At 44.1% G+C, this 11,969-nt stretch overlaps 1 protein-coding gene across 1 annotated transcript; it reads left to right on the top strand.

Moving 5' to 3' along the window:
* The first annotated feature begins 9,545 nt into the window (after window positions 1-9,545).
* mad2l1 (MAD2 mitotic arrest deficient-like 1 (yeast)) lies at window positions 9,546-11,950 on the top strand. The gene is made up of 5 exons (XM_076152002.1): window positions 9,546-9,709; window positions 10,447-10,593; window positions 11,011-11,131; window positions 11,316-11,419; window positions 11,554-11,950. Exons 1-5 carry the CDS (start codon window positions 9,646-9,648, stop codon window positions 11,724-11,726), a joined length of 609 nt encoding a protein of 202 aa, XP_076008117.1. The 5' UTR covers window positions 9,546-9,645; the 3' UTR covers window positions 11,727-11,950.
* The last annotated feature ends 19 nt before the right edge of the window (window positions 11,951-11,969 follow it).

Raw genomic sequence — 11,969 nt, 5'->3', positions numbered from 1 at the left:
TCACATTCACTGAGGACTGAGGAAGACGCGCCGCTCTGCTCGCTGAACAAAACCACGCGGCATTCAGGGACAGCTCGGAAACTGCACGACCTTAACCCTTACAGCAGCGTTTGCCAACAAGGGGTCCTTATGCACTTGACAAAGGTTGCGCGGAAAGAATGAGGATTACGGTTGATTAAGAAGAGAAACTTTGTAAGCCTGTCTGTTGCTAAAATGTTTCATATTTGCACGGACACACTTGCCAGGGGCCCCAGACACAAGACGGATCTCTATAGTGATGTCAGCATATTTCTTGTCCTACGGTGCTCATTCTGGTAGTCAGCAAATCATATAATACAAAAAAAATTTAAATTGCAGAGCTGCAGTTATAAATCTGTAACTTTCACAGTGAAGATTGTTCAGTGCGTCTTGATTTAGCAGCAAAAAGTAAACTGAAACTATATAACACATATTTGTATCCTAACTTCTCCTCGGATGTGTGATTACAAAAAGTTTCCCTTGGGTGTTTAGCTTTCATGTCATTGGCTGTGTAAATATGACCTTTATTGTTGAAGTTGTGGTGGTTTCTAGAAGTCTGGTAGAGCAGACCTCCAGCTCTGTTTACAGCGTTGCCTCTCTGTGATGCTCTATTCCTGGTGAAGGACAGTAACTATCACCCCTCTTATCTCTTGCATTGGTCCAGTGCTACAGTGCCTCTCAGTGGACAGTCTGGGTTATGGTCTTTACTTCAGGAAAGAGTTTCATCTGTGACAGCCATTCACATTTTTCCACCACCTTTCTATCCTACAGGAAGTGGGAAGTGGATCCTATAGAATCTGGGTGGCTCAGCACTTTAACTGGGCTGAAATCCAGAGTAAACGCATCCCAACAATCAAACATAGCTGACATTCCTGTGATATCAGTTGAGGCTGATCGAGCTGGAGTGGAGTTAGTGTACAGCGCTGTGGCTGCCCGGGCCCCACCTGTCCCACTGATGGCTGAGCACGTCATTGTGGAATGTTTGACACAATAACAGGGTGGGTGCTACAGATCATGTGGGCGATCTCTCTGTGCGGAACATCGGTTTGTGCAGGACGAGGCTATGGAAACGTTGACATACTTGGCTAAAAGATTTACAGCTTTCACAGTGGCAGGAAGTGTAAGAGTGAAAATGTTGCTGCTGTTCACACGGCACAGAATTCCTGCTCCTAAACAGAGGAAGACTGCAGGAGGAAGCACAAGGAATGATGTCAAGAAGCCAATGGGGAAGAACAGTGAACAATCACATTATATACTCTACATACTGGAGGCAAAGAACACACAAGTTTATACATTTACACGGCTACATTCATACAAAAACAAGTATAGTACAACATTCTGATACAAATGAACCACAGTCACATCCCTCTTGTCAGAATATGGGTGGGTTTTCAATGGATATGGATGATCACCTAATAAACACCTAACATATTTGCAGCCAATCACAAAGGGCCATTAAGGGCCACACCTCCAGAATGAAGTTTCCTCAACTACAGAGAGAAAATGGGCAGTAAATTGGATTCTGGACATGTTCGCACAAAACCAAGGAAGACGTACAACATTTCAGTGTCATGTCATACCGAGCAACAGCCATTGACCTTTGCCCTCTGGCTCACATAGGAAGAGTTGCATATCGTACCCGTATACTCACAGTGCTGGGATAAGTTTTCAAAACCACATGAGTTTAGGTTTGCTGTGACATATAGTACATATGTACATCCGCTGAAGCGTCTGTGAATTTACAGTTGTGCCTTCAAGTACCGTATGTCCTTGTAGGCTTTCATGGGTATTAGTGGTTTTCTCTGTGGGCACAGTCCTGCTGTTTTATGCAACCACCCAAAGAGAACCGACAGATTTCCTGGAAGCAGAACCTGGCAATGCCTTCAAGTGCCCATGGGCATTTTTTATTTTTCACTCAAAATCAGCTTGGCTCCTGGAGTTCCTGCACCGCTGGTGGGATGAAATCACCTCCCTTCTCTCGGAAAGTCAGAAAGGTGGAGATCAATCCTTGGCAAGAAATGCAAATGGTGGTGGGTTTGATCCTCCCCTGAAAAAAACCCATAAAGTTTTCATTACATCAACTTAGATGACATGCAAAAATGCAGATACATGCAAAAATGGTTTGATATTATTCCAACCAAGACCATTAGTCACACCAGGATATAATCATATAAATGTGTGTGAGAAGATCCCATGAGGCTACAGGCCATGATTGTGATACAACAAGACGTGATAAAAATGAACAAACCACATCCTTTCTGTTACAATATGGGTGGAAAAAATAACAACATTCACTGTCCCTTGAATTTGATTGCGTAATCCAGCTCTGGCACTCATAGATTTCAGGGACAATAAAGCGTGACCACACACACACACACTCACACTCAGACACACACACACACACTTTTCTGCATACACTGGATGCTGTTAAATGTCTAGAAAATAGCATTTATTTAATGTATTGGCATTTCAGCAGGGTTGGGTTTCTCCCTCGCCATGTGTGTATGCATGCATTTGTGTGTATATGTGTGTGTTTTCATGGTGTGGGGGAGTCGCAGCATGACAGGCTCTTTCACTGTATGCCCTGCCCCCACCCCCCCCCCCCCGCAGACACCTCCTGGCCATTTCAGCGTCTGGCACCGGGCAAATACTGCATCAACTATAAGCAAACAAACACCTTCAACGAGATGAAACCTAAAGAAGGAAAACAGGACGATCATTTCAATTTAAGAGCAAAACGGAAACTTTCGCGCTTTAGAGAGATACAGAAGGAACTCTATGATTGTGTCTGACTTGCATTTTTGCAAGCGTAGAGACCGCTGCATGCAGTGAACTGAAGGTTGCAATTTGCAGGAGGCGTTTAACAAAGCCACAAGTTTCCTCTCCAATTCCCAGTAAAGTAAATTAATGAACGGAGGAGATTAAGGCAAAATAACAGCAGTGCTTCAGATTCTTTTACACGCTTGAACCGGGAGAAAACTACTTTACACAATTGCAAACCGAGATCTGCTCGTCCTGAGACAAAGCAGACATTGTTTGGATGATCGGCTTCACGTCAGCACTGTGACGCTCCTATTGAACCGATATGGTGGAGCGAGGTGTAATCCGATCTTACGTGACATTCCCTTTATCAAGTTCATCTCTTTGTGTGCCTGTCAGACAAGCCCGAGCACAGTGATCAAACTGCTTGTTTGGCCTCCGTTATGTTACCGCCATGAACGGGGACAAGCCTCTTCATCTGAGGAGAGCAGATACGAGCAGGCGAAACCTTCAGTCACAACTTGATGAACCTGACTCGAACCTACAGTACCTCCACAAAGTGCAGTCAGATTCTGATTCAACTTCACTCAAACCACAAAAGTGAAGGCAGAAAGTGACAGAATGTTCACTGTTATTCATAAACAATCATTTCTGTGCTCAGTTGGATTTCCAGACATTTCTTTGATTAACGTGTAGTTTCTTCTGTTTGATGATCAGGGAGAACCTGTCCTGCATGGTGCTTCATGCGCGTGACATATGCCACATTTTAAAAGTGGGATTTCACTCACAGCGGAACACAACAGTATTATTGCTTTTACTTAAGTCTGGATTGGAAGTGCTAAGGTGGATTTGTGAGGTTGCTGCGGTGAGGAGCGCGATGACGGCAATGAGGAGATTGAGCGCTTGAGTGCACAGGCAGAGATCAGGAGAGGAGAGCAAACACACAACACTCCCTCAGGTAGTAAGTGTTGACACACAGGTATGAATGATAAGTGGAGGAAGAGAATCCACTCCCCCTTATCCCATCATCAGGGAAACATGGCCACTGGGGTCATCAGCATTGGATGAAGCATCTGCATCCAATCTGTGGAATAAAGAGTACATTGATTTGCGCCGCAGTGTCACTGGCGTGTTAACATGCACATAAACATAATGACAGAGTTAGTGTCAGAGTGAGGAGGACGAGTAGAAGAAGGGAGAAGGCGAGATGTGGCACTTGCAACCTCGGCAGGCCTCAGATTCATGAACCACGTGTCTGAGCGTCACCTTTGCCCTCGTGGCGTATCTGGCCAGACTCCAGCAAAGAATAGCCCTGTTGTGCCAAAGAATAACACAGGTGAGCCAACATTGGCACCAAACGCCTTTTCACGGCTACGTTACATCACAGTGCAGTGGCTGTAACCCAAAACCAACCCAGACGACCGTCCGGCGGTGCTCGGCTCATAATTAGACGCTAAAAAGCTGGAATCACTGCTGCTGCGTCAACTTGGACTCTATTAGTGTTTGTTACTTGGTGTTATTCCAGCGTGGTTTCTGCTGGCCACGTGCACCATGAGAGTAATGAGTTATCCAGCCGTCTCAGGTGACTGAATCAACAAGGCTGGCCAACCCCCGCCCCCACCCGCCCCCCCCCCTCCACCTCGGCCCATAGCATAGGTCCCGGCAGTGCACGGGAAAGCCATCCCAGATCATACTCAATGCATATCCCACGTCCTCCACGGCACCATAAAATATGCAAGTCAGGTTTAGAGAAAAGGAAACGAGAAGTGATAGCGTGAGACGTTTAAGGCCAAAGTCCTGTTTTCTCTCTTAAGGCGGCGCACGTTTATTTTTTCGTCCATTTTCATGCACTTTTCCAGGTGTCAGCAGCATCACTAACTCCATGCGGGGAGGAGCTTCACGTTTACGCCTTCAAACTGAGCTTGGTCACGTTTTATGTGTTTTTAATTCAATTTGACGTTTGAGTTTTTCCTACTCATGTGAGAAATTATGGCAGATTTGTGACTAATGCCATCAGATCCGTGACACAACACATATGAAGCTGTGCAGAAGTCACATACAGTAGCTTTGGCGTGCAGTCATGTTTCATCGGTGCCCCCCACCAAAAAAAACAAGAGGAGTACCTGGGTTTGCCTCAGACCCCTGTCTCACTGAGTCCGGCTCTGAATCAGTTCACTAACAGGAAGCAACACTCGACACGGCTGACCCCTGCACACTTCCTGTCGGCGACCCCTAACTGCCCTGTGGGGGTCAAAGGTCACAGCACTTGACAGATGTCATTCAGCTGTCCCTGGGCTACCTGCCAGAAAGCCGATGGAATGCAGATGGAAAAAACTGGAGCCCAGGACCTGAGGGGGGAAATCCAGGCGAGTTTTCACCTCAAGCTCTTTCAATTTGTGCACAGACTTAATATTTTACCGTCCTGCACGTTATTAAATGTTGTCCCTTTCTTAACACTGAAATTTCCGTACAGTTAGAGTCAATTTTTCTCAAAGTAAAGTCAAAGTGAGGAGAAACTTTTGCATCTGGATCTTAAATCCATCTGCCACTGAAATGCGATGGTTTCACACCCAAACCTGCCCACCTGCTTTCAATAAAACTGGATTATAAATCTGAGTAATCCTCCTAATAAGCAAACAAACAGGCATGAAAACATAACCTCCTTAATAATAAGTGCTAATAAAAATTCTAGAAAATGGAAGCATAAAAGATCTAAAGGTTTGGCTAAAATCAAGTCTTTCCTCATTAAGTTAAAGCCATTTTTTGCAGCAAAGATCATTTCCACACGGTTCCCATCAGGGGGGCATGAAACAAAGCTGTAAACATGGAGCCCCTCCAATTGTTAGTGTATAGTGTAAAGGCTCTTTGAATAACATTTGATTATTATCTGAGACCAAACAAACTAATGTTGTTGATGAAATGAAAATGATAAGAAGGAATCGCAGCGGATAGTGCCGGTAAATAACTGATGCTTACAAATTTTAATGAAGACCCATCCAATGTCACACAAAGGGGCCCACAGTGGCTCTGCAGAGTTATTTTTAGCAGCCTCAGTGAATGCTGGTCTAGGTTGGACGTGTGCGTGTGTGTGTCACAAATAAATGAGCAGTGTTTCTGTGCGGCACACTGGCTTTCTTTCACCATACATGAACTCTGTTGAAAAGAGCTTTTTCAGCTCACTGGATACACAACACAGCAGTGTGTGTATGTGTGTGTGTGTGTGTGTGTGTGTGTGTGTGTGTGTGTGTGTGTGTGTGTGTGTGTGTGTGTGTGTACACCTCAGTCTGATGGCTCCAACATGAGTCTGACATATCACCGAAAACACAGAGCGCCACATGTAAACACTTAAACACACACACTCCTTGTTGCTGTTCATGCATCACAAGCAAACCACAGAAGATGAATTAGCTCTTATTTATGGTTTCAAGCAAAACATATTCAGAATCACGACTCTACATGAAATTATACATTTCCACATGATACATCTAGCTTTAATGGTGTCATGCAGAACTTCTATGTTTGAAAGATGGATCCATGAGGGTCCATTCAAAGACCTACAGACCTGTAAAAGAACCACAAACATCTACAATGATACAACTTATAGAGAACAATCAGAGAGAGTTCAGACGTTAAGGAGCTGAGGATTATGTCTGTAACTCTTCTGACTGTTGGATCAAAGTTTAGGTTAACTTGTGCACATTGAAGCACTGATGGTCCATGAAGCTAGAGCAGCACAACAGGAGACGTAATAATCCACATGCAGGCAGCGTGGCTAAACAGAACCAGCTGAGTGTGTGTGTGTGTGTGTGTGTGTGTGTGTGTCAGCACTGCAGGGACGGAAGACGGACAGATGTGCCAGAATACGCACAGAGAAGAGAAGAGAAACTCCACTCCCAAAACTCCTAAGCCCCACCCACTTCTTCCCTGTGAGCCTACACCTCCATCTGTTCATCCGTCCGTCCATCAGTCTGTCTGTTCATCCGTTCATCAGAGAGAGGGAGAGAGAGGGACAGAGAGAAAGAGAGAGAGAGAGTGGAAGAGAGATAGAGAGACAAGAAACAGAGTGGGAAAGAGAGAGAGACAGAGACAGAGAAAGAAAGAAAGAAAGCAAGAGAGCGAGTGAACGAGAGAGAGAGAGAGAGAGAGAGAGAGAGAGAGAGAGAGAGAGAGAGAGAGAGAGAGAGAGAGAGAGCAGCTATGCTTCCACCCATTGTTTTCTATGCAAACAGCAGTTTCAATAGACATCAGAGCAGCAGGGAGCGCTGTTTCCTGCCTCACTCTCTGCCTGAGGTCAAAACAAAGTGATGGAGAAGATTTTTTCAAAAGAAAGCGAAAAAAGCTTTAAAATGATTGATGATGATCATTGATGATGATGATGATTTGAATAACTTCTCTGTATATATGAGAAAGACATAAACAGAATATTAGATGGAACTAAGAGACGCAGAGTTAGCAGAGTTAGCAGAGACGCGACAAACTGTGGGCGAGTGTAAGGAAGAAGCAACATAGAGTTTGTTGCTTATATGATGGAACAATGAACTTATTCGCTTTTCTATTTGTAATGTTTTAACTATTAGGACCATCTTCATCTTGCAGTATTTTCGACTACAATGGGAGTACATAGAGCACACGGAGTACACAAGCACACACACAAAGCATGAGGTTCAACTGTCAGATAATCTGTTCGTATGGAAAACTCTCACCAACTATTCTGAAATATCTCCTTTTTCTTTTGCTCCACTGTAGCCCAAACACTAACATTTCATTTTTACAACATAAAAGGTTCAAATTCCGAAAACATTTAATTTTTTGCCTGTTACTGGCTGCTGCCTTTGAGGCGTTTCCATGCTTAGTGAGTTTGTTCACGTTACAGCTGCAGGACGAAGGCGTTTGCATGCAGATGTAAAGCAGCTGGATGAGAAACTATAAACGCTGCGTCCATTACATCGTGTTTACTCTGGAGGGCCATCACGTAAACGCAGCTGGAAAAGGAAGACATTCAGCGCCTGTATGAGACAAACACAACCTGGAACAACTTTAAGCCTTCAATCAGTTCACTTAGAGCCAAAGAGTGAAGTTTTGCTCATATTTGCTGAATCTTCCCAACATAATATGTCTTCTAGGTTTGAGCCATAAGCTGTCACTCTCACAGCAAAGTTGTTAAGTCTTCTCCAGCACAAAGATAGAAGTTCTGCACGCCACAATAAAAGCTAACACATCTTCTTTGTGCTGCTATAATGATGCTAACACCCTGAATGTATGTATATCTTCACAACATTCTCTCTGCTACTTCGCATTATGGGGCGACATTGCGCAAGAAGGAACCTGTAAATGACTAAAGGCTAGAGATTCATGAAAATAAGGTTTCAGGGGTCAAAGGTCATATCTTTATTTTAAAATTCCAGCTTCATGTAGAGGAGCTTTTAGAGGCTTTAACACTTGTTCTTGGATCCATAAGGGTCCATGCAAAGGCCTACAGACCTGTAAGAGAACCACAAACATCTACAAAATAATACAACCTACAGGGAAACAACCACATAGTTCAGATGTAATTATCATACATGATGAAACTTCGATGGATGTGGATAGAGTCTTTTTCAGTCTCTGATATCATCATTTGATGAATCTTAAACAGGCTTTATGTGACGTCTCATGCCGCTTGTTTACATCCTTGTGCGCTGTGTGCGTGCGAATGAGCTGCAATAAATTATTTGTACAGCTTTATGTTTTATTTGCTAAGTTCCAGCTGTTGCTTGTGGAGGCAGTGTGGGGTGGGACGGGCTGGTTGGTGAGCAGACACATGCAGCTGCTGCACTCCAATCACTGCTAACAGCACAAAAACGCAGCACCTGCATGAGAACAATGTGAGGCGATCACCTCATTACATCGCAGTGACGCATGCCATTCTCAGCTGTAGCGTGTAATGGTTGACTCTTCCCGCTTCTTCCCGCGTTATCGTGTGAGCGCTGAGCCAAGTATGCACATGAAGTTGATGTCAGCGTCCAAATATGCTGAACAAATGTACACGTCTGCACACATATGGAGCACTCGCACAGGCTAATCAAGATATTTTTGCAGTGACGGCGTCAATATTTGAAATGTATTGCCAGGAATCAATTCAGATCACTTAGTGTAGAAGAAGTAAAGGGGCCGAATGAGAAACCCCTGCTTCATATGGATTCAATTTCTCAACATGATGATACCCTGATATGTGCTCTCGCTACGTTTACACGCATGCTATAAGCTACACACACACACACACACACATGCACAGTTACAGGCTCACCTAAGCCGCCTGGGAGGAGCCGCGGCACCCAGAGGATACCAACGCAGAGAACAAGCACAAATGCCTGAGATGATGCCAGCTGGATATAGACCTGAGGGCTATATCCAGCTCTCAGGGCTAAACACAAATCATCAATTCAGATTATTTAGAGCACAATAATTGGATATCTAACTTCTCAGGCTGTATAATGTCATTATTATTACAATATATTTGCTATATTTGCAACATATAATTATTTTGATGGTAGTAGTTTTATTATTGTAAGAATGGAAGAACAACACAAATCACATTATATTAATATTTACTACCGAAAAAGAAGAAGACACCTAGTATCATTCGTATGATTAACAGCATAAGAGACTAGTAAGACTCATTGCAGTATGTTATGTGGTTACTACGCACTGCTGCCCTCTCATGGTCGATATTGGAAAGTGCAACGGAGGGCGGTGGCAACTAAGCCTCTTCGCGCACGCGCATGAATTTAAGACGCTGGCAGATTCAAACTGAACGCGCGAGACTGAAGCTTCCAGGAAAACAACAAAGCTTCATAACTGCGAGGCGAAAAAACGGCATAAAGGAAAATGACGAGCACGTTAAAAGGAATCACGCTGCGGGGGAGCGCGGAGCTGGTGGCCGAGTTCTTCTGTGAGTCACTTTTAGCGACGGCGATCGTTTATGAATGGTTTTTCAACGTTTTCGCTAAAGCTGCTGCTAACGCGAAGCTACCGGACACGCTGCGGGCACTGCTGCATTAAAGTGCACTAAAACGCGTCGCCATCTTATGTTACATGTTCGTATGTTGATCGATTTCGCTGTCGTCGTTTCAGCGAAAAATTCGGCAGAAATTAGCTTGTTTTAGAAGTTGATCGATCAATTAAATATCAGGCAGAACCGAGTTTTTGCCTTCAGTGACTTGCCTGTCCCCTCCGAATGACGTCATCATTAAAGCTAAAAGTAGCACAAAAATAGTAGTTTTTTACTAATTGCGCATAAATAAAAAAGTATTTTGATTGTTAAAGACGTTTCACAGCAGCACGAAAATGGGCATTTAAATGCTATATACGGAAGTATCTACAGATTGGTATAGAACATAAGTAGGAATGATCTGTAGAGGAGGGACAGGACAGGATTGGTTAAACACATCATCTATATAAAAGAGTAATAGGGAAAGCATTGTTCATCAAATGTATGGATTGTTTGAAAGCACAATGAACAAGTGCAGAATGAAGTTTGCTCTGAATTGAAATAGTCTGACTTTCAATAGAATTACAAAGAATCTGCACCTGTGTATATGAAAGTACTTGATCATATATATACTTTAGATTTGGTTCAAACAGTTACATGTTCTAAGCGTGACACATGATTGGTTCTCTCCGACCCAGCGTTTGGCATCAACAGCATCCTTTACCAGCGTGGGATCTACCCACCAGAGACGTTCACCAGGGTCAGCCAGTACGACATGAGCCTTCAGCTCACCACAGACGGCAAGCTGAAGAACTACCTGACCAACGTGGTGTCTCAGCTCAAAGGTGACCACTGAGTGACGCTCTAGCACTGTACAAAGAGGGGGTGGTAACCGTCCTTCCCCAGAGATAGTATTTTTATAGTTCCTGAGTAGTTTCCAGTCTTGGTTTTTGCTGCTAAATCAATATGCACTGAGCAAACTTCACTCTGAATGTTCCAGATTTATTACCGGAACTTTCCAGAATGAGCTCAGTGGGACAAGAAATATGCAAACAGTCAGTCTGGGGTTTAAAGGTTAATGTAGATAAGGCCTTAAATATAGGCTGCCATGCACCGACTTTACTTTAGATTTTAGTCGATGTGTAATTGCAATATGAATTTTGCAACCCTACTTTTCTGTGTTAAGAAGTCGCCGTGTCTACAAGTTCACCAACAATTCCATAATGTGTCGGGTGCATGAATGGTTGTCGATTTCCTTTCAGAGTGGCTGTTTGAGTGCACAGTGCAGAAGCTGGTGTTGGTCATCACGTGTCTGGAAACCAACGAGGTGCTGGAGAGATGGCAGTTCGACATCGAGTGTGACAAGTCGGCCAAGGAGAGCAGGTCGGTACGCGCTGAGACATTAGATATAACGCTATGTTTCCTTTGTCTTCATGGAACTTTCTATACCTGGTGATCACTGGTTGATCTGCCGCTTTGGATTGTTGTTGGCGTGTCAGATACAGCAAGCCGCGACCTTTACTGTAGATGAGTCGTGCTAACTTGTGTTCTTCTTCCATGTTCCCAGTGCTCCCAGAGAGAAATCCATCAAGACGATCCAGGATGAGATCCGTTCCGTCATAAGACAGATCACAGCCACCGTCACTTTCCTGCCTCTGCTTGAGACGCCATGTGAGTATCAGGAGTGACTGACCGTGGGACAAATTATGCCCAAACTTAGTCTGAATGTTTAGATGAATTATTACAGTTGAAGGCGTGTAAAGGTAGGCGGTGTGTTAACCCTTACTTTGATCCCTCCCCTCCAGGTGCCTTCGACCTCCTGGTCTACACCGACAAAGACCTGGTGGTTCCCGACAAGTGGGAGGAGTCCGGACCGCAGATCATCGACCAATCGGAGGAGGTTCGCCTGCGTTCCTTCACCACCTCCATCCACAAGGTGAACAGCATGGTGGCGTACAAGAGGGCCGACGCGATTTAAAGCTCCAGATCATCATGAGCTATAGCGCCACCTGCTGCCCCTTATAGATTTTACACCTCTCGTTCCTTCCTCGCTGTTTACCACTTGTCTGTCAGGCTCTTCCATCAATGTAAATATTTTCTAAATGGCTAAATTTCTAATTCTAATCTAAATTTGTCAGTTTACTTCAACAACTGCTGTTTTCTTTACTTTCCTGTTATCGGCCTGTTTTAGAAGCTAGTCGTCATTTATATGTTAAACTTT

The sequence above is a fragment of the Genypterus blacodes genome, unplaced genomic scaffold (genome assembly GCF_046128005.1).
Source record: "Genypterus blacodes isolate CSIRO-AG114 ecotype Tasmania unplaced genomic scaffold, CSIRO-AGI_Gbla_v1 ptg000002l_1, whole genome shotgun sequence".
Classification (NCBI taxonomy): Eukaryota; Metazoa; Chordata; class Actinopteri; order Ophidiiformes; family Ophidiidae; genus Genypterus; species Genypterus blacodes.
The sequence above is the reverse complement of the archived record's forward strand: the minus strand, read 5'-3'. Positions and strand labels throughout refer to the sequence as shown.